Source organism: Dysidea avara, chromosome 10 (assembly GCF_963678975.1).
Source record: "Dysidea avara chromosome 10, odDysAvar1.4, whole genome shotgun sequence".
Classification (NCBI taxonomy): Eukaryota; Metazoa; Porifera; class Demospongiae; order Dictyoceratida; family Dysideidae; genus Dysidea; species Dysidea avara.
Genome location: NC_089281.1, coordinates 20,693,329 through 20,717,313, shown reverse-complemented (window position 1 = coordinate 20,717,313; position 23,985 = coordinate 20,693,329). Strand labels below are relative to the sequence as shown.

The 23,985-nt window shown below is 36.2% G+C and overlaps 1 protein-coding gene and 1 long non-coding RNA gene across 2 annotated transcripts in view; both read right to left on the bottom strand.

Annotated features, from left to right (window-relative positions):
* Positions 1-23,985, bottom strand: part of LOC136236841 (uncharacterized) — a 71,981-nt gene that overhangs the window by 22,304 nt on the left and 25,692 nt on the right. Inside the window, exons 3-7 of the mRNA XM_066027073.1 lie at positions 11,165-11,252; positions 9,143-9,250; positions 8,652-8,740; positions 7,719-8,119; positions 7,489-7,664 (exon numbers count right to left, since the gene is read on the bottom strand). Coding sequence (XP_065883145.1) covers positions 7,489-7,664; positions 7,719-8,119; positions 8,652-8,740; positions 9,143-9,250; positions 11,165-11,252 — 862 coding nt within the window. The remainder of the gene's footprint in view (positions 1-7,488; positions 7,665-7,718; positions 8,120-8,651; positions 8,741-9,142; positions 9,251-11,164; positions 11,253-23,985) is intronic.
* Positions 13,276-17,570, bottom strand: LOC136237163 (uncharacterized). The gene is made up of 3 exons (XR_010692333.1): positions 16,632-17,570; positions 16,258-16,574; positions 13,276-13,399 (listed from the first exon to the last, which is right to left on the bottom strand). It is a non-coding gene; the product is annotated as an uncharacterized lncRNA (long non-coding RNA).

Genomic DNA, 23,985 nt, shown 5'->3' with positions numbered 1-23,985 from the left:
TCAGCTACAAAGAAACTACCATGTAGAGAGTTCAGTTACAAACAAACACCCTGTAGAGAACTCAGCTACAAACAAATCGCCCTGTAGATAGATCAGCTAGAAGAAGTTACTTTGTAGGGAGTTCAGCTACAAACAAATCACCCTGTAGAGAATTCAGCTATGAAAAGATCACCCTGTAGAGAGTTCAGCTAGAAGAAGTCACCTTTTAGAGAGTTCAGCTACAAAGCAACCACCATGTAGAGAGTTCAGCTGCAAAAAAAAATCAATCACTCTGTAGAGAGTTCAGCTAGAAGAAGTCACCTTGTAGAGAGTTCAGCTGCAAATAAATCACCCTATAGAGAATTCAGCTACAAACAAATCACCCTGTAGAAAGATCAGCTAGAAGAAGTTACCTTGTAGAGAGTTCAGCTACAAAGAAACCACCATATAGAGAGTTCAGCTGCAAATAAATCACCTGTAGAGAGTTCAGCTAGAAACAAGTCACCCTGTAGAGAGATCAGCTAGAAACAAGTCACCCTGTAGAGAGTTCAGCTAGAAGAAGTCACATTGTAGAGAGTTCAGCTACGATGAAACTCCCATGTAGAGAGTTCAGCTGCAAACAAATCACCCTGTAGAGAACTCAGCTACAAACAAATATGCCCTGTAAAAAGATCAGCTAGAAGAAGTTACCTTGTAGAGAGTTCAGCTACAACGAAACCATCATGTAGAGAGTTCAGCTACAAACAAATCATCTGTAGAGAGTTCAGCTAGCAACAAGTCACCCTGTAGAGAGATCAGCTAGAAACAAGTCACCTTGTAGAGAGTTCAGCTAGAAGAAGTCACATTGTAGAGAGTTCAGCTACAAAGAAACTACCATATAGAGAGTTCAGCTGCAAACAATCACCCTGTAGAAAGTTCAGCTATGAACAGATCACCCTGTAGAGAGATCAGCTAGAAACAAGTCACCCTGTAGAGAGTTCAGCTAGAAGAAATTACCTTGTAGAGAGTTCAGCTACAAAGAAACCACCATGTAGAGAGTTCAGCTGCAAACAAATCACCCAGTAGAAAGTTCAGCTATGAACAGATCACCCTGTTGAGAGTTCAGTTAGAAACAAGTCATCCTGTAGAGAGATCACCTAGAAGTATCACCTTGTAGAGAGTTCAGCTACAAACAAATCACCCTGTAGAGAGATCAGCTAGAAGAAGTCACCTTGTAGAGAGTTCAGCTATAAAGAAACCACCATGTAGAGAATTCAGCTGCAAGCAAACAAACACCCTGTAGAGAACTCAGCTACAAACAAATCACCCTGTAGAAAGATCAGCTAGAAGAAGTTACCTTGTAGGGATTTCAGCTACAAACAAATCACCCTGTAGAGAATTCAGCTACAATGAAATCATCATGTAGAGATTTCAGCTGCAAACAAATCATCCTGTAGAGAGTTCAGCTATGAAAAGATCATCCTGTAGAGAGTTCAGCTAGAAGAAGTCACCTTTTAGAGAGTTCAGCTACAAAGCAACCACCATGTAGAGAGTTCAGCTGCAAACACATCACTCTGTAGAGAATTCAGCTACAAACAAATCGCCCTGTAGAGAGACCAGCTAGAAACATGTCACCCTTTAGACAGATCAGCTAGAAGAAGTTAACTTGTAGAGAGTTCAGCTAGAGTCAAGTAACCCTGTAGAGAGAATCCTGTAAAGAGTTCATCTACGTACAAGCAGATCACCCTGTAGAGAGTTCAGCTACATTTCAAGTCACCCAGTAGAGAGATCAGCTGCAAATTATCCTGTGGGGATTAATTTACATGTAATAAATATAGGCATTATATATATAATTTGTACATTTACTGATAAAATCAGAATGAGTTAAAGTATTTATAAAATCTGCTTCATCTTTTTCTTTTTCCTGTGGTAAAGAAAAAAATATAGGTTAAAAGCCCCAAAGCTGGCCATAGGCCGGATTTGGGGTATACAAATACAAAAAGAAGTGAAATCTAATCAAAAACAGCCAAACTGTAAAAAAAGGAGTGCGGCCCTTGAAAAGGCAATAGTGAAAAAAGATGTGAAATCCAAGGTGGCGGCCAAGAAATGGCTGTGATGGTAGGTTAATGGTAAAAATTTTAATAACGACAATTCAGGTGAATTTGGTCTTGGCACAAAATTCACCTGAATTGTCGTTATTAGAATTTTTACCATTAACCTACCATCACAGCCATTTCTTGGCCGCCACCTTGGATTTCACATCTTTTTTCACCATAGCCTTTTCAAGGGCCGCACTCCTTTTTTTACAGTTTGGCTGTTTTTGATTAGATTGTATATATCATGATAATTGTGATAGAAACAATTCATGATACTCCTGATAGAGAAAACAGCTAGACTATATCAGTGTGACCCAGTCTGGGAAAACCGGTCTTATTGCCTATTTAAAAGTATCAAGAAATGCCGGTTTTAAGTATTTAGTGTGTTGTATATAGCTCGCCAATGGTGAAGCTATGTGTACCAAATTTTCACACTTTTTACACCAATTCCTTACCTTCCAGAGCATCCACTGTGCAAGTAGCCAACAACTAAGTTTCCCCCATTTTAGATAGTTTTTAAACCATGTATCAGGCGAGCTCCAAAAGAGGAGGGAGGGAGGCGGGGGCCCGGAAGGAGGGCAAGAGGTTGTTTAAAAAATTGAAAAGGAAGGCGTAGGAATGAATTTTATGGGCCATTCAGGTATCAAAACTGGCTAAAATGAAAGGAAATTCCCAGCAGAGGTACTTATTCAACACCACAGAGCTGTACAGCCACATACAGCTATCCCCAGGCTGACCAGAGTTCCATTGAGGCCCCACACCGTATGTACGGATCACCACTGGGCTTGGGAAAAGCAGCCAGCAAAACCAGACCACTCAAGTCTAGCTGATTTTGATTGTGAAATTAGATAGTTTATTCATGTAGCTTTGTGTTCTGGGTGGAAAATCGAATCTACTGACATGGGCGATAAGACCGGTTTTCCCAGACTGGGTCACATATCATGATACAAAAACACAAATTATCATACAGTACGATTATACTGTATATTAGGGATCATGGAGATTTGGGTTTTTTCTGGCCAAATAAATCACCCAAAAACCAGCTTCACAATAGCTACCATCCTGGCACCTTGGCAGCATTGGTTAGGTATAACCAAGCCCAAAAGTGCCTTCAGTACGATCCTAAAGGCTTCCAATAAATTGTTACAAAATAAAAAGAAAATTATTCAGTGGAATTTTCTACTGACTAACTGCCTGCCTGCCTGCCTGCCTGCCTGCCTGCCTGCCTGCCTGCCTGCCTGCCTGCCTGCCTGCCTGCCTGCCTGCCTGCCTGCCTGCCTGCCTGCCTGCCTGCCTGCCTGCCTGCCTGCCTGCCTGCCTGCCTGCCTGCCTGCCTGCCTGCCTGCCTGCCTGCCTGCCTGCCTGCCTGCCTGCCTGCCTGCCTGCCTGCCTGCCTGCCTGCCTGCCTGCCTGCCTGCCTGATGCCTTCAGGCAAGTGTAACTCGATAACGGCTAAGGCTATGGGCTTGATTTTTCACTGTTCGATGTCGCTCCATTCTGAGACGTGCCTTTTGGCATACCGCAGTATGTACAATGCACACATCATGGACTTTATTTTTTTATAATTGATAGTTGGGGTGGGCGAATTGTCGTATTTTCATGGTGACTGGATCAGATGGATTGATTGCAGAGGCACTTCTTCTACTGTTTTTCATGCGTAACGGACTGAACATAATTGAGTGAAAGCAAAGCGTAATGGCCACTGCACTTTTGAAGCAATATTTGATAGCTGGGGTGTACGTTCAGACGAAAACATTAATTTTTGCATCATCCTTTCTTTTGATGTAGTATGTGTGGGTTTGCCAGTCATAATAATGTTACAAAAAAGTAAACAAACAAGTTTAAGGAAAAATTAGGAATTTTAAGTTCGATTAGGGATCATAGAAAAAAAAGTAGGGAAACAAGAGAGGTCACCTACACCTGCGAATCCCTAATTCAGTCTTGGTCTTGGGTATAGGGATTAAATGGTCACTAGTATATCTGAAGGTGTAGGCGACCTCCCTTGTTTCCCTACTTTTTTCTATGGTCCCTCAAAATTCCTTAAATTTAGTGAGAAGCAACTTGGTATTTGCAAAATATGAGAATATTTCTCTGGCAACATGTGGTGATGTATAATAAATGAGTGTCAACTTTGTCACATAAATTTTATAAGCATAGTAGATTGACTGAATAAAATTTATCCTGTGAAAACATTAACATATTCAATTCATTTAATATATTGTGACTATCGTGATATAAGTACCACAATATCGTGATATTAAAATTTTCACATCGTGGCACCACTATATACTGCAAATAATTTAGTACTATACTGCAGAAGGATGGTCAAGAGCCTTTTCAACTTTATTTTAGAGGTGCTACAGCATGTAAAAACTTTTGAAGATTGAATAGAGCAGTAAACTCTTCTAATAGAGTATACACATGATCTAATTGAGCATTAAACTTCTGCAGTATTTAGTGCTGTATGACTGCTACCACTACTAGAGACTGATGATGTGACCATTTTCTTTTCAACATGAAACATGAAGTGCCAACAATGCATATTACGCTCATTTTAGTTTACCTAAAAATTTTAAAATATTTTTTTCTTGTGAGGGCATGCCGGAAGAAAGAGCATACTCCACATGCTGAGGAAGTGATTATAAAGATGCAATAATTTACAGTGGAAGGCTAAAAAAGTGGTAACTAATGATACACCGTAATTTGCAATTGCTTTTTTCATTGTAAAATAATTTTTGTATGCAAAACTTGTACGAAAATTTCTTAGACGAAAATTTTTACATAAGATCAAACTACTCTAATAGAACAGTCATTCACGTAAATCACGAAATATTTTTACATGAAATTTTCATGATTTTTTTTGCACGAAAATAAAGCAAATTTACACACCTCTTGTGAAATCCTAGATCGCCTCCAGACCCCTGATTGTAGTTGGCAGCCAAAATACAGCCAAGAATGAATGTTATGTTATCATATTAGTGCAGCCAAGAATGAAGTAAATAGCTACAAGTAATATAATTTTTATGGAATCATTATCATTGATTTGTGTTCTACATTCAGTATTGTAAATAATTCCTCATCTAGTCTTTTACTATAGTAAGTGTAGAGAAAAAAGGCAGCCCAGCCAGTTAAAATTAATGAAGTGTTAGTCATTACACAAAGAACCTCGCAAAGAACTACATATAGTTCAAGACTTTTAAGACAGTACTTTTTAAATGTATTGGAGAAGTGGTGAAGAATGTGTGAAAATTACAGTGCCTACTGTATCCATTGATTTCCAAATATTGTGCTAGTCATACATTATCAATGGGTTTTGTTTTAATTGCAGTTCTGTTGGGCCAGAACTAGACGAACACACTCACACAATATCATTTATCATAAATGGTTTAGTCACACAAATCTAGAGATCCTCTATGTGTAAATAAGTGAACCAATAATGGTCTCAACAGAGTAAACATCCTTTATTTAATTATAGTGCTCACTGCTCAAAATAGTTAAGTGTCACTGTAAATGTGTGAGCATGGAGAATTTATAGGCTTTTTGCATATCCAATAAATCATGTCTTTGATCATTACAACCGCAATATCACAGTGGTTATTGACACTAACCTCAAGTGTCGATAAGTGACATCACAAGTTTTTGACATCGACCAGAACTTAAATGTCAAGCATGAAAGTGAATTTTTGGTGAATTTAAGGTGAGCTAGGATTCGAGAACATGAAGCCTCCTGCCAAGGAAGTCAATAAATCATACTGTCCTTATAAATTACTTTCCTTTTTCATGTACTGAGTGTTGTCATTGATGATGCAACATAATACAGTAATATGGTATGTACTTGTCAATAGATTCATTAACCATCTAGCCACATCTATGGGTTTAGGGGTTAGTTCACAACTTGCAATGTGTGACGTAAGCAGACATGTACAGCTGTTCAGTTGGCGGGGAATCCATTTGAAGTTGCTATATCAATTTTCAGTACATGGTATCAGCAAATTGTTTGCCAAGCACTATTACCTTCCAGACATATCAACTAACTGAAAAAGTAAAAAATGAACCACAAATTTTACAGCGTAGTACTATACCTATGTATTCTGTTTACATAAACCACAGGTTAACTACCTCATTAGAGCTAATAATTCTGTACAAGGATGCAACTTTGCACAGCACAGATATTAACTAGCACTCTAGTGGCTTTAGTACAGTCAAATAAACATTTCTATTTTGATACTCAATGGTATACAAGTGAGTATATGTCACAAGCCTCTTTATCCAAAAATATCCAATATTGTGTAATTACGATGGATGTTACAAACAAAACACTTGTTATATCACAATTTAGTTGAATCAGAGGTTTCTGGATTACAGGTGTTAGATTAGGTAATTGTGATTTTTACTGACCAAGTGTATTTATAAAATATTCTAATAGAAAGCACATTAATTTTGATGATTTGATGTATATTGTATTAGAATGAAACCTTTAACTGTGCGAGCATACATCTACAGAACATTCTTGTGCATAACAACTACATTGTACACAAATTTTACATCCTTTATACATAAACTTTACTGTTTAACACTGAATGGTGATGTATGGATCAGTTCATCATAAAGATTGTGTGATAACCTCCTATAGGTACACATTACACAAAATGTTGTATAACTGAATAAACTGTATTCATCCTTCACCAAGGCATAACATTTATAAACCGGTAACATTAATAAAACTATGCTAATCATGATTAATATAAACAAATATGTTTAATTAGTGACCTGTAAGAATATTTGTTAAAATGTCCAACACTGGATTTTGGAATACCACTCTTGGCCGATCACACACTATTGCCCCGAGATATACTTCCCAATGATAACAATGGGTAGTCTATGCCGTGCATTAATTATCACTTTTCAAAGCATTTGCTTTGCAGACAAAACATTTCAGGAGTTTAGTAGTACCACAAGTGGGGTGGAAGTTGGAGAAAGTAAGTGAGCACCTTTTAGGATTCAAAATGAAGGTATAGAAGGCTAGTGACAAATTATAGAGGTCTGTGCCCAATCCTTTTGAGCTATACAAACATCAAACTTAGTACAGAAAATGTTAGGCTAGTTGTTCCAAGCCATCCACCTTTGTGTCATTATTCCTTGCTAGGTTAAAGTCACCATTCAAGCTTATCAAACTTTAAGAAAAAGCGGCTCTCAAAACCAGCTTTGTTACATACTGAGGTCTGAAATCAATAGTCTAATGATACGGCAACACAATAACACAACTAGTTGGTTTTTGCTTCCTGGTCCGTTACAAATGTATATATGTGTTTAACATGCTAGCTTGTTTGACTCTTGTTTCTTCAAGTTTTTCAGTGTCTTCTGACAACTATTAACTAGAATATTTGTACAAAGATTGCTAATCATCACATCACAAGAATAACACAACACTAACCTCATGAATGGTGTAGGTCTCAACTGGTTTGTGGCCCAGAAGAGAATGTAAATTACTGGATGAATTTCTTGAAGTAGTTGTTGTATTTACAGCAGGTAAATCAGAGCCACAAATGGATTTATAGGAATGCAGCAACACACTCTTTTGTTCATCAATGCTCATTGTACCCTGGTACCCTGTACAATATAACAGCTATTCAATGATAATATCCTCACACATATTGTATATACCTGGACTAAGGAAGCTCCTTTGAGAAGCTGTACTACCAGATGAGTGAAAGCTGGACAGACACTTGTGAGTGTCTACACTCAAAATCAAGAATGCTAGAATTGATGACTCCAAATTCAGTGTTAATGGTAAATTACGAGGAAGTGAATGAGACAACGTTTTCAGATCGTCACTGACTATACTCCAAAATCGTACTACATGAGAAAGAGCTTGTTCCAGACTTGGCTCAGCAGCACACAACACAGCAACTTTGATGGACTCCATTAACTGAAAAATGAGCAATCTATATGCAACCTTGTTACTAGCCACCGGCAAGTAAACTGGTATTTCATATGATGATGCTGGTGGAAGGGAATAAACTAAACTTGATAGGAGACATTTCTCTAATGCAGTAAGCTCCCACCTACATAGATGGTAAGAAAAAGTATGAGAGAGCACAAGTATACAGTAGAATCTATGTAATGTGTTGGACATCATAGAATTGACCAAATGTCTAGATTATCAAAGTGTCATGATTTTCAAGGTAAGTTAAAAGTTATCAATCTTGGCATGTTATACTGAGTGTCAAGATTACATCCTCATTTTTCAGTAGCTCCCAGCATCAACAGGTTCCACTGTATACAGGCTCTTTCAAGTGTAAACATGGATAATAGTAGCCAGGGGATACAAGAGATGTCGAGACTCGTGGGACATCTGCCTAGCAACTGGAATATATAGCCCATGTGGTAACCTGTGTTTATATTTGGTAAATCTCATTGATAAAGCTTAAACCTTAAACCAAAGAAATAACAGAATTCATACTACTGAACATCCGGTATCATTAAACTGTTATAGGTATGTTTAATCTAGTATGGTACAACTATTGTTACGTAAGTACTAGGTAGTATGGTACACCCTTAGCTTATTTCATTGTTTACACTGTAACAAGTTATTACCAGCTAGGTGTAGCCACGACAACATTTCCGCCTACGAAGAGACAACCATAATTGCTTTGCACCGACTCTGTGAAACCGTCCAAGCAGTCCTGGAATTTGAAAGTACAAATAACAATAATACAATAAACAGTAACACTCCCAAAACTGTATGTATACTATGTGTACGCTGATAAGATTTACGAAATTGGAAAATTCATAATGTACTAGGTGGTCAACACAGACAGAACATAAATTGAAAGGAATTCAGTTTTGACAGATTGGCAAATTCTCCACTCATTCAATTGAACTATACATAGCAAATCTATTCATCTTCTAACACAACTGAATTTTCAAATTTGAAGTATTCTGCAAAAAGCATCCATTCCAATGTTTTTGAAATATTTAGTAACAACACACTTATGTTAAGAGTATTACATTTACAGTTCTCCAACTTCTCCAACAAGACACATCCCAACTAAGCTATTAACAAATTTAACTTATAACAACACTACCTGTAAGGTGCTGGGGTCAGAAGGAGCAGCACTCACATCCACACAGTTCACTAATGGTCCCAATAGTACAGTACTGTCCAGTAACAAGTCAATAATACCATAGCAACACTGGAAGGTACAACACCAATTAGGTAATGAATATTGCTAAGTAGTGAATATGTAACAATAATTATCATAATTGTAAGGGTCAACCACACCAACCCACTTTTGTAAACCACCCAACCACAAGGCCAGAGATGTTATAGCAAGGGTTCATAATATTTGTGTGGGGGAGAGTGTCTTAACTGGAGTACATTCAGTAAAGGCACTACTGCAAGTAACACCCCAGGCTTCTCTTAGAAGAAAGGCTTGACCTTATTCAACAAGAGTTCGTAATATTTGTGTTGTATATACTTTCTACTGATGACAGAGAACTGTTGATAGGTGATGATTGGTGTTAATACATATGATATGACTACTCCAATACTGTAAATAGACTAACTCAGTCCCCACACAGTATACTATACAGATGTATATTGTAGCCACCAAATTCGCTTCCTACATATTAGATAAGTGTATGGATATAATATTGTCCTACCTTGCCAAAGGTGTCCTATCTATTGATATCTATATTGCTATTCTACTGGATAGCTATTGTGTGATCTAGAGGAGAATAGAAAAAGATGCTTGAAAATGCACTCACAAAAGGAACGAAAAGTTGCATGAGAAGTGCATAAGCAGAGAAAAATTAGCACAAAAGTATAGCAAGGATGAAGAGAAAATGTTTACCCTGAGCAGGAATATTGAGCTAATCAGTTAGTAATTTCAACCATTACACCACAAAATACCTTGCATAGGCTAATACAAATGGGTGGTAAATGCATGGGTCAATTGAATGATATAGGCGTTAATGCTTGCAGTTAACAAAAAGAACTCAGCTGATGCACCCTTACATTCAATGTGTTGTAGAAGACAAATGCATGACATAAAATTTGTTTGTCATAACAGCTATCAGCCAATTACTTAATACATATATATGTGACTGGAACCGAGAAATTACTCTACCATCCAGACATACACATCAAATTTTTATAACAGGAATGTAGCTAAGTGCAAACTTTTTATGACCTATAATTTTCATGGAAACTTCAATGCTTGATAAAAGTCTTACTTGATATCTTAAGTCACCACTGTGTAAACTACAACTCACCCACTCTCTATTAAATAAAGTTTGATCTCAATATTTACAAAGTTGTCAATATACTGATAGGCTCAACACTAAACATTTCAATTGCATTTTCAACTTTCATAATGTAAGCTGGTCCATATGCCATAATTATGTGGGTAGAAAGCAGATTAACAAACACAGATACACTGAGATAAAATTACAAAAACAAGTCAATGGTAACTATAGGACCAGCAGATAAATGAGCAAGTAATCCAGGAATTGAGTTATTTTGTATACATAGCAAATTGGTGGGCTGCCTCGTTAAAGTTTTTGAAGTTCAGTAATAACATCTGTTATCTCAAAACTAACTACTTGGTTACTCTTTGGTGCAAAACAACGTGAATGAATATTTGCAGTAGGTTTATACGTGTATAAGCTTTGAGAAAAATATGAACAAAGTAAACCAGAAACATCTATAGCATTTTGCTTAACAAATACTATCAACATTTGAACTATACCTTTTTATGCCTGAACTACCAGTTTCATGTTCCTTCCAGCTATCACACAAAGAGTACCTTACTCCAAATGGGTCACTTATTCACAACATTGTACATGTAATGGTCAGTGAATCACTATTGAGGTTTACAAAGTGATTATGATAACAGCTGGTTAGTGATCTTGATGTGACTAAACCTTAATTAACTAGAATCATGCACAGTGGTCTTTGAATAATACTATGTGGTATCACACAAGAACAAACATTTGCAGGTATTTGAATAGGTCAAGCTGCATCATGTGGACTATTATATCTTTTATTGTCACATAGAACTATTAGTCTTATAAGAAGTGTTCCACTTGAATGTCAACTAACTAACCATTGAGTTGAAAATGCAGTTGAGAAGATTGTGAACATGATGATCTGAATAGAGGCTGCTCTGTGAAGTGACCAGAATCAACTTGATACTGTAGATCAAACAGTTAAGCATGTATATAATGTTTGTATTAGTTAGTGTACTGTGTACAACATTAACATAACTGTAGTTATGACAACAGTCAAATTATATTTCATAGCTACAAAGACCTAGTGAATCTAATCCAGTTACTTAACCAATGTTAACAAATCTTACTTAATTCTGTAGTTCTCTGTTTGCATAAGATGAAATTCTAGACCATTAAAATTTGCAGCGATTACATAACAGTCATAGGTCTAGTAACTGGTCAATATCTTTTTTTGTTTTTTGATCTTTACTGTGCAGTGACTAAAAGCTTAAAGGGCACAATATTTATGTACTATGCAAGCGTTATATCATCTTGTGTTTACTAAAAGCTGGGTTTATGGACTTCAAGTGGTCAAATGATCAAAACTCTGATCACTTACTGATCAATTAGAAACCTTTCAAGCAAATATGCCTCAAGAAACTTTTCACCATTGAAGAGCTCTGATATCCAATCTCGCCTGCAGCAATCAATAATCAAATTTGGAATCCTACCATAATTTACAGATGCTGTCTACACATAACAATTTGTTTACTGTCACATAGTTTTGGTATGTAACACTATGTTTCGCATGACTGCATAGAGACGAATGAATCACATTAAGAGGTGTAACCTTGTGACCAAACACCAACGTACACACCTTGATGACTACCAATGCTGACTAGCAAATGAATTGGTTGCTTATGCACAGCCTTTTCATGCTAATTGGTATGACAGTCTTCAGAATTGTTCCAGTAAATAGAATTTAATTGTACTTCATTGTTTAATAAATTACATCTTCCGTTATTCAACACTGTACGACTACAAATGCTGTACTCTACACTTTCATATTGTCTGGCATAAGTCATGCCCATTCTTTGCAATAGCATGTATCCTGCATATGCACATAATACTGCATATAAATTGACCTTTTATGCCTACACATATAAGTATGCCTACAGTGAAAACGTGAATGTGCAAAACATCTCATAAATTCTTCCTTATGATCGAATGATTAGAAGTTCTACAGTTGTTTATGATTTTCTCACAGTCGGAACAAATACAGCTAAACTACCTGTTTAAATAGTATAAAGCAAGAATATTTGATAGGCTATTGGATTAGCATAAATGTAAGTACAAGTATATGTTAAAAATCAAAATCAGACTTAACCACGATTTTAACTCTACTCCTGAGCTATTATTAACAGTACCTGTAAATTGTCCAGGAACACACACCTATTCCTGTATTAGTTATTAAACAAGGTGAACAGCATAACGAACACTTTTCACAACCTGTTTCACTTTCCTGTTCATGACATCATTATAAAAGTTCATCCCCACCAGCATTACTATCATCCTGTCTGCATCCTGTCATCACTCTCATTCATAATTTTTAACAAGAAAAACTACCACATTAACTACCTAGTAATAACATGACTATCAAATCACAGTTGCTAAGAGATTGGCTACAGATAATTACATCATCTGAATAGTCACATAACATTGTACATTGTTGACTATCTCACATTACCCACAATGACAGGGACATATGGTTTATCACAAGAAATTAGCAGAAGAAAAAGCCACCACCACTGTATGTGTAGAGCAGTGTGACACATTTCGGTGTACATATTTTCTAATTGTATTATAGTAGCAAAGACTGTGAAGGAAACTGCACACCTTTCACAACATGACTTGAATTTAATATGATAAACAGCCGACTGGGTTATCGAATTGAAACGCCCAAGACTAAATCACTTTAACGTCAATACAAATACATTACCTAACAATTTCAATTCATTAACACGTCGTCGTTGACGTATGACAGCACGTTTCAATTGAGCAGCCTTATTTGTCCATACTTATTCAGGGTCCAAAGGTGGGATATTCGATCTATTGTAGCTATCCCACAACTGAGAACCTACAAAACACTTCTGACACCTCATACTATCAGCTTACTCAAGTTACTTCTAAAATACTCTAATAGATCAACACATGTGTACAATAACTAGCCTGTCACAATAACATCTCCACAACACTTTTCTGTCCCCAGTTGTATTGTTCAGTAGTTCAGCCTCCTGGTTCTCAGGGAAGATGTGCACACCATTCAGTGATCCAATGGTTGGGAATGGAAGCTACAAATTGAGATAATGTATATATCTAACCTGATCCATATGGCAATTTTGATTTCATTCATGCAAAGTAGCATTACATAATTATCAGGATATTGACATGAGTAACTTCTCGAGGTAAATTTAATACCAGCACAATGATGTGGTCATGTAATGCTATTACAGATTATTCAAAGCGGTACTTTCCTAAACCAGAAGCCAGAGTCATTGTATCTTCTGAACATGTTTTTCATGTACAATGAAATATGCCAACAGCTATGCAAAGATCACTATATGGGATGGTTTATTTCATAAACAACTATGATGAACATGATGAAATGTAAGTTGTAGTTCACAGATAAGAGGTCATTTCCCCTACTATTTTTAAACAGTTTATATACACGTAAATGTTGAAAGCTATACTTTTTGTTGTGGTATAATAATCACCACTTTGAGTATTTATTCTCACAGTGCACAATAAGTTTGCATTATGCATTTATCTGTGATCTTTCTCATCAACACTAACTACTGTTGAGGAAAGGACTGGGTTTCTTTGTGGCTTCCAAGGTATGTGGTCACAGCTGCAAATTAAGTGCATAGACAGTACATTGTTCAACATATGAGATCAAAACAGCAGGTTCGAGGCTGCCTAGGTCCGGTCATGGACTTTTTTCTCCTTTCTCCACCTTTTCAAACACACTTTCTGTAACAACTTTGAACAGGCTGTAGGACCAGGTGTCCTACAGACCTTCAGCACTTGTGCTGTAAAGCCTTAATAAATAAAATTAAAAAAAACAACAACAACAACAACAACAACAATAACAACAACAAAGAACTGCCTGCGGTTCTTGCTTGCATAATGTATTTTCTCTGGTTTGTACACTCAAGTTGCACAACTAAGCATATAAAATAGTAGCACAAAGCAACGAATGTAGGAAGTACAATTTCTCAAGTCTGGAGAGACTCAGCAGCACAATCAGACTGCTTTGGTCATAGTTAGATATTGATAATCAATTGCTGGTGATAATTGATGATAATTATAAGTGTATAGGTTTGATGTTACAGGACTGAAAACACTGAATGGATAAATTAACAAATTTTAGTGAAGTTATAGGACACCATAAATATCAAAATAAACTGTTGTTACATTTTGAGATATTCTAGTAAAAACAGCTGAAACAGTGCTACCAAAAAGCAAAGAATCTTCATAAAACATAGGAAGCTTGATTTCTCAAGACTGAAGAGACCTTACAGTATAATTAGACTGTTACAGTCATCAGGTTAACATTGATAATGACAAAACAATGGAATAATTCAGGAATTCCAATTACCCCTGCCCTAGCTATACATACAAGCCTTCAGCCTTCTTGCAGGTTACCAGTGGGATAGTAAAATAATACATACAATGCACAGAACAATTACTAGACAGTATGGACTTCATTGCAAGATGAGTGGATGGCTGATGAAGCAATATGATTGGGTTGTGGCTGCTACCTAAAGACATTAACAACACTTTGTTTTTACAGTGGAATCTCAGTTAATAATCCAAACCTTTTTTTTCAATTAACCGAGCTTGTTCTGTTCATAGCAGTAAGTGTTCTAATAGAGGTTTTCAGAACAATCTGAAAACATGTATGTTTACGGGATGCCATAACGTCTGACTTTATATCATGTAACAGCCACGACAAACTACGAGAAATATCGGAAATCATGTGAAAATAATAGACGACGTGCTTCAGACTTCCGGATGTATGAATTTTTGTAATTTGACTTTAGCAATGGTTGTTAGAGACTTTTCAAAGAAACAATGAAGGATGGATGTTTGTCAATATGGTAAAAAAAGATTATCCAGAGCTATATTTTGAAGAAAGTCAGTGACTAAGTATGCTTTAGTTGCCTTGGCCAAATGTAAAATTTGCCCCACCAGCAGCTTTAGCCACAATAATCCACACACAATATGGGTATAATTATAGTGATTAACAACACATTTGTTCAGTAGCCGATTCGCACTGGTGGTTTTTGAGATGCTAATAGAAAGTCCCATGTTTTATACGTCCATAGGTTCCATAAAACATTGTGGCTATTACATGATGTAAGTTCAAATGTAATGGCTTTCTGTAAATATACGTATTTTCGGATTCTTCTGAAAACCTCTATTGAGATATCAGAATTCTCAAAAGTGTTAACACACATTTTAAAGGTAATTTTACACATAACTTCAGAGTTGGGACTTTTTAACATCAGGTGTGAGGTTTCGTGTACATACAGTACACATACCACTAGTCTTGGCTGGATTCCATTGTTTGTACATGGCAGATCTGTTGTTAGTTATTTCAAAACTTTATTCCATTCATAGATGGCCTAATGCATGCTCATTGAAGCATCATTTATTTCTTTAAAAATTATCATTACGCCATTGTTTTGTGAAGTAGTAAATGAAAAAGTCAGGCAGACTTTATAAGCATCTCTAAAAGCAATGAATATTATGTAGATGCTTTCTAACACATCAAAAAACTAGTCCCATGAAGGCTAAGTAACGGATACCTCAACATAAAAAAACTATTACTATCAATGCTTTAGACAGGCAGACATACAAGTGCCTAGTAATACCTACCATACTAGTAATCATTGTAGTGTTATTGATATGGACACATGATGTGAGTTTCTATCACATTAACAAAGCACTTCAACACAAACCATCAATGCCCATAATTTTTAGTGTATGTAGCTCATTTTGTGTAGTTACATACTGCTTCATAGCTACACAATTTCATGTAATATGACAGCACTTACGAGTGACCCAACAATGGAAAGTGATATCAACATGAGAAATATACCACTACTAATAATTAAGTGCTAGTTTAATTACTAACAACACTCACTCATACACAATCAGTTGCCTCAACTAAGGAGAGTCTAACACTCTTTAATAATGTAATGAACGCACTGAATAAAGAATTAAGTCACTAAAAATATATACAATATTTCATGGTTGATTAGATATATTAGCAAAACAAACTCCACTACAACATTCCAGAAGGTACTATTTGCACTCCTACACAGTTCATGGTTAGGTCACCAATCAGCAGTGCCCGCCTTATCCTGTTGACAAATTAGCTCAGGTGTGATGAATATAGTATAGCAAATACAAAATTCTTCCCTGCATTCTTCCTGTGGCTGTTATATGTGCCAAGTCATACTGCATATCATGCAGAAGATGCAGTAAAAAAATGAATTATGTAATTTAACTACTTACATAGATCAGATATCAAACACAAGGATATTCTAAATCCTGAGGTGGACTGAAAAACTAAAAACACAGGGGATATGGTGTTATGGTTCAAAACTGACTATTAGAAGAACGTGGTCTGAAATCCACAATCAAAACCAGACATTGTTGACTAGCATGGTATTAAATACATTACGCAAAATAGATGAGTAAATGTATTTAAAGTCTACATTGTTATATATGAAAAGAAGCTCACTGATCTGCTCTGCCTCCTGAGGGAAACATAGCAGATCAGTGATCAATTGTGAGATCTGCAATGCTACTCAGCACGTCAGTGATCATTAGTGTGGTACACTTGGTGGTGGTGGCTCCCTCAACTGAGGAGATAGGAGGTCTCATTTTAGAGAACCTCTCCAGAGGTGTCTTTGGGATTTTAAAGACCTTATTATCTCCCAAAGATCAACAGATTTTGTGTATACCATTTTCTAAATCCTGTAAACAAATATTCAATGACAGTTGTATAGCCTAAGTACATCACATGGGAGTTTCACAGGATATGTGCAGCATGGGATATATGTACATTGGGGTCCACGTATTTAAATATGCGGGTACCTGGGTTCGTACTTTTATGACATTTTAAATTAAGGTTCTCTTTTTACAAGTATTAACCAGGCCCTATATTAGTGATGAGAACTATTATTTTATAATTAGTAAGATAAAATCAATTGCCTGATACTGATCAGGACATATTCATCATTGTTTACAGAACATTTACAATTACTTTTATAAGCACCAAAGGCGCAAATATACTCCTGACTTTAACAATGAAGGCAAATAGTTTTGACAGTCGAGTTAATGTACATTACCGCCACAACTAATTGGAGACCCTTCTCACAACCATACCTCTAACTGCTGTTGATATGTATGATGAATTGCAAATACTGCATGGCCTACTCTAACATAAATTGTAGACAAAATATATGTGTGATGACTATAAGACTAAGTCTAGTGGCACTGGCTACTATGAAGTATGTGGAAAACATCAGATTACTATATGAAGGCAGCTGACCTTTATTGCTATCTAAGAGCACCCACTATCAAACAGTATGGTACATAGTACTGTAAGGTAGGGTCTCCCTCTAAAACTAACGGTGCCCACCAAAATGCTGCTGTTAAAACCATCATGGACATAACATACGCAATGAAAATCACCTTTAGAGAATAGTTTTAGTGTGTCAAACATCAAATCCACCTTACAGAAAGCCAAATATTGAATTTTTAAAAATTTCCAAAGCCTGATGTTGGGTTTACCTTCCTGCCTGCCTGACAACAGTCACAAGACCAAACAAAGCAGCAAACAGCTGCGATTTTATGCCGCAATAACAAACTCGTGTGTGGCATGAGCCTTAGCTGATTTTGATGAGTGTCTGCTTTCTGTCCTTTGCCTTTCTATTACACAGTTGTCTTCTCCTTCATGTAAGGAAACCATACCAAGGAGTTAATTTCCATATCAAAAGTTGTTGCGCTCTGATCATTAAGTAGCATGTTCTTAATCACCGTAATATTTTATAAGTGTTTCAAATAATTTTGTAGCTTCTACTGTCACTTATTTCTGCAGTTTTGCTGTAGAAAACAAGACATGGCAACCACTATCATGCAGCGCACTTCAGATAAGCAGTGAGATACTCTAATAAAGCATTCTCAGTCACAAGTGTATATTATAGTTATGCTATAACTAATAATTTGACAAACTAGTCCAATCAAAATGAAGTAGGGTTCCAGCAATAAAAAATTAGAGATATGAATAATGGCAAGAATTCATAATATTTGTATGGGGTCTATACAAATATTATGAACTCTTGATAATGGTACATAGATTTTATACCACATACCATGTAGGGATTTTCCTATGTTGTAAAAGACACCACTAGTGATGTGCGATATGTGATACATATATATTGATATATCATGATAAAATTTTCTATATCGTGATATGATATAGAATCTTTATATCATGATATAAGCCTAGGTATAGATTTTAGCTATAGTTAGAGAAAAATGTACCCAAGATGTCATTGTACACTGTACGTATAGATAATTACTTTTTGCAATTTTTGTTCTATATTAAATTAACATATAAATTGTAGAGAAACTCAAAATATACAAACTCAAGCTCCTACGTACATGGTGTGAGATGATGATAAGAAACTCCCTTTTACATACACCTAACATCTTACAGAAGAAAATATCTATGTACAGATCTGACTATTATGAGGGAGTATATCACACAGTGGACACCCCAGACTCAACAATTACTTGATCAGCTAGGGCACTGTGCCCAGAGAGCTTGTTGAATGCACATGATAGATTACTTCAAGAATGAAACGCTTAAACAACAGCATATAGCTAAACCACTTTGTACAGGATACATACCAACAACATAGTGTATATCCAGCCCTTGAAGGTGTGTTGTGTTGGATGGATAAAAATGTTTAACAACTGCAACCAACCACCAGATGTTGCAAACTTGAGGGAGATAAACTACCACACTCAACCTCTCCTTGTATGCACAAAGCTTCTCCTGTTCACATTATGAAGGATCTGGATTATTTATTGGAAGGAGTGAGGGAAATAAACAGCTGGACATAAGAAGGTATATTGTGCTGGTCCATGCATAAGTATTTTCCTTAGGAAAGATAAAACTGAGCCACTGTTTATCACACATTCACAGTTTATCAAATTGAGTTACATGCAGTTTAGAATTTACATTATCAAATGTTACTAACTATCCTATACAGTGGAACCTCTCCATTGTAGACATTTTGGGACCCAGAAGTTTTGGCCACTTTTTGCTGAGGTTTTCCTCTTTCAGAGGTTAAAAATGCATTAACCAGACATGTCGGGACCAAAATTTTTGTCCTTAATTTTCTATTGTGTCCTTAATTCGGAGAGTTTAAGAGAGGTTCCACTGTAATGTATTTGCTAATGCATACTGCTAAATGCAGTTTAACTGCATGTGCTTTCTTACTGCACAATTCAGCTGTACATGACTGCTTTAATAGAGTATAGCTATGATGGCTATAGAAGGGACGGCTTAAATTAAGACTCTAGTTAAGTCAAACGGTGCATATATATAGCCTCTTTTGCTACACCTATGCATAACTGAGCTACATACCATCAGTGTTGGGAGTAACGCGTTATGTAATATTATTACTTTTGTGGTAACTAAGTAATATAACGAAATACGCTATAAAAACAAGTAATATAACTCTAGTTACTTTACTTGCAAATGTAATGTGTTACCTAAGTAATATAGTTACTGTAATGAACCTATATTATGTAATATTATTACTACAAGTAATGAAGTTACTAATCTCGTTAGTAATCTACTGAGTAACACCTAGCCACAACGAAGTAATGAAGCCTACTGAATGAAGCTCATTCACCAGCTTCTTACTTATAACCAAGATTTGCACATTGTCCAACAACGTAATTATGTCACGTGATAAGGTGTTAGTTTCACACATGACAGCTTAAGGCTGTGGACACAAAGTAATATAACATGTAACATTATTATAGTTACTTTTTTATGGGTAATATGTAACTGTAACTAAATAGTTAAGTTGCAAATAATATGTATTATGTAACTAGTTACTTTTAAAAGGTAACTTGCCCAACACTGCATACCATACAGCAGCTATTGCAAAACAGCATTTTACATACAATTCAAGAAATCTAGTGATCATAATAGCATGCAGGTGGTGACGTTAAACAGTGAATTAATTTTGTTTGGCCTTATTGCATACAGAAAAGTTTTTAATACTGTTAAGCAAAACATGAGTATCATGAGTTCTAATACTACCACAACAAGTTTTAAAATTGAATACTTTTGCTATATACAAATACTCCAACTGAAGGTTTCACCACACATATGCAAGAAAACCTGTTAATGCATGATAATTAAATTGAAGACACTTGTGTATTCTAGCCATTTAATTGAAAGTATAAAATGAAGCTGTTAAAAATTGAAATACTCGCTACAGTCAACTACTCCAATAGATTATATTGGAATGATTTTATTGAAAACAGCAGTGCATGTCAAGAGTGGATTCGGGGTTTTACAAGGGGGTGCACCAGAGTATATATAGTAGGATATAACAGGTGTCTGCAGTCCTAAAGATGCTTCAGGACTGAAAATTTTGATGTAGAGTAGTTTTATGCACAAAAATGTATAGTAGTAAGCTTTCTAAGTGGTCTGCATTGATCAAGAGTTGTAGGGGTCAGTGAGTACAGTTATGAGTCTACAGTAAATTGTCATGAAGTACGGCATATAAAGAACTATGTGTATTTCATTTGCAAAAAAAGTCATAACAGGCTAAATGTGCCCATGGGATGGTGCTGCAGATGCAAGCTTTCATACTCAACTACTGTGGAGGATTCTTAATAGTGTTGTTACATATAGTGACTGTTCTATTAGAGTATTTTACTGACTGCACTATTAGAGTATCTCTAATAGAGCAGTCACTTACTCTAATACAACAGTCAGAAAACAAAACAGTCAGCCCTTTACACACAACATTGAGAACATAATTTTGAGCACAAAAGGCTCATTTATTGAGCATTGTTCAAAAGCATAATAGGCAATTTTCAAAGCAAAATTGGGTCAAGCATATGATCAATTTCTATATGCTTTTATGTACTCAGTTTATTGCAAGGGCGGATTTAGATGCAAGAAGGGAAGAGCTAATCTCTTCTAGGAACTGGCTAACAAAAGCAAGTCAAAATTAGCAGTAAAATTGCTGCTAAAATTGATAGAACAGTCAACTACATCCATCACTAAAAACTCTCTAATCTTTAGACTAGTGTGTGAGCTTAAATTGAACTGCTTCTTCTTTACCTGTGCATGTGTTCTGATATCCCACCATTATACCAAACATCCTGACATACCAATTGCTTAAAATTACAAATCTATACTTTATATGTACTGTGAATCATAGCACATCAATTGTTTTTTCCAAAAGCAAATAGCTTCTTTTGGTTAGTGTGTAGTGGCCTAGTGGGTGATTAGCTACAAACTTGATGCTTGGGTTGAAATACTTTCTTTTGCAACTAAGTTTTAAGCATCTATAAAATTAACAGTATTACAGTTTCTGGGGGCTGCACCCTCAAAGTTACTTGATCAATTAAGCTCCACAATTTTATATAACTTTAGAACAAAACAAAATGTGACCACTACTACTTGTATGTTGCATTTGAAAGTACATATATATAACAATATATCAAGTTCTTTATCAACATACTGTACATTTTGGAAGCACGCTATTGCCAACTTTCCAATGAAGATACATTACAATAATCACAGTATGAATCCTGATCATAAGTAATTGCCCTTCCCTAGTGAAAATAAATTGAAAAGCCTTTGAAAGCAGTTTCAGTATTATTGTTGGTCGTGGTTTCATTTTTAGTGTTATTAGCATCAGTCTAGGCTAATACAGCTTCATGAGGTCGCACTCCATTCAACATTGAACTGAAGCCATACTGCAGCATTAATGCTGTACCCTTATTATGACAGCCAGTATTAGCTAGAAAATAGTGATTTCACTTATATAGTGACTCACAATGCTTGTGCTTACTCAGTCAAAACTATCACCAAATTCAATTTCAGAAGGCTATATTATTTGCAAAATTTTGGCATGTCATTCCCCCAGACCCCCTAGGTAGAGTATGCTCTGCATTCTAATGTGCTTCACACCCTTTCACTAGTTGTATCAATGAGTTGCCCATTTTCTTAGCCCCCACTTGCAGTAAAAAAATGAACAGTGAATACTGTGCCAATAGTGAATGTCACTGCAAATTCTTAGTGAGTTGCTAAAATGTACAATGACGTTCACTATTTGCCACAATATTCACTACTCATTTTTACTGTGCTGGTATAGATAGCACTTTACCATCTAGCTAGTGCTGGGGGTGATAGCAAAGGGTGCTGGTCATCCTGGAAAGTAATAGATGTACCTAGCTTAGCATGAGTCACATGCTCAAAATTTTGCCCACAGGAATTTCCCAAAATTTCACCTATTATGCTCTTCAGTGTTTCTATAATGCTTGCACATTTCTTAATAGTGAACGCTCTATTAGAGTATTTCAATACAAAGTGACTGTTCTATTAGAGAGACTAAGGAGCTATGTACTTGTAGTTTCCCTAACTGGGAGTATCATCCACTCAATATTATTATTTTATTATTATTATTATTAGCGCTTTACAGTGACCAGCACTGAAGGTCTGACAGCAACATGTGTTACAGCCTTAGGATTACCTAACCTACAAGGACTTAGACCTAATATGCTAGCATTATGTTGGCATAGCACCCTAACCTGTCACGCTGGCATATTTGATGCAGGCCAGCATCCCCCCACCCCCTTGGGAATTCCTAGACCCACCCCTGCATTGGTGCATATATTTGAACTTCAAATGACCACTATAAAATAAAACTTTTGGGCTAAATATACAGTGGCTATTTCCAGTTTTAATTACAATAGTGATGCTTGAGTTCTTATATTAATTTCCTTTGGCAACTAAAACATTGATTTCTAGTAAACATTTAAGCAACTTCTATGGCTACAGTGTCTGGGGACTAAGCCCCCAGTACCCTGGTACTAGAGATCCTATATACACTCACACATATAACGTTAACCACTGCATTTATCCCCTCTACTTATATCAGGGGCTAGCTAGTTGTGGCCAAAAAGCTAGTTGTAAAATCTCATGATCCTTGGCTAGTTGTAAATGGTGATGGGCTGGTTAAAGGTCATACTAGAATAGCAAGCTGCATGTACCAAATTATTAGGGATCATGGAGATTTGGGTTTTTTCCTGGCCAAAAAATTCACCCAAGAACCAGCTTCACAATACCATCCTGGCACCTTGGCAATATTGGTTAGGTATAACCAAACCTAAAATTGCCTTCAGTATATACGATCCTAAAGGCTTCCAATAAATTGTTAAAATTAAAAAAAAAAATTATTCAGCTACTGCCTGCCTGCCTGCCAATTGTTACAAAATTTAAATTAAAAAAATTATTCAGCTACTGACTGCCTGCCCGCCTGCCTGCCTGTCTGATGCCTTTAGGCAAGTGTAACTCGATAACAGCTAAGGCTATGGGCTTGATTTTTTCACTGTTTGATGTCGCTCTGTCCCGAGATGTGCCTTTTGGCGTACCGCAGTACTACAATGCACGCACCATGGACTTTATTATTTTATAATTGATAGTTGGCGTGCACGAATCGTCGTATTTTCATGGTGACTGGATTGGACTGGATTGATTGCAGAGGCACTTCTTCTACTGTTTTCGTGTGTAACGGACTGAACATAATTGAGTGAAAGC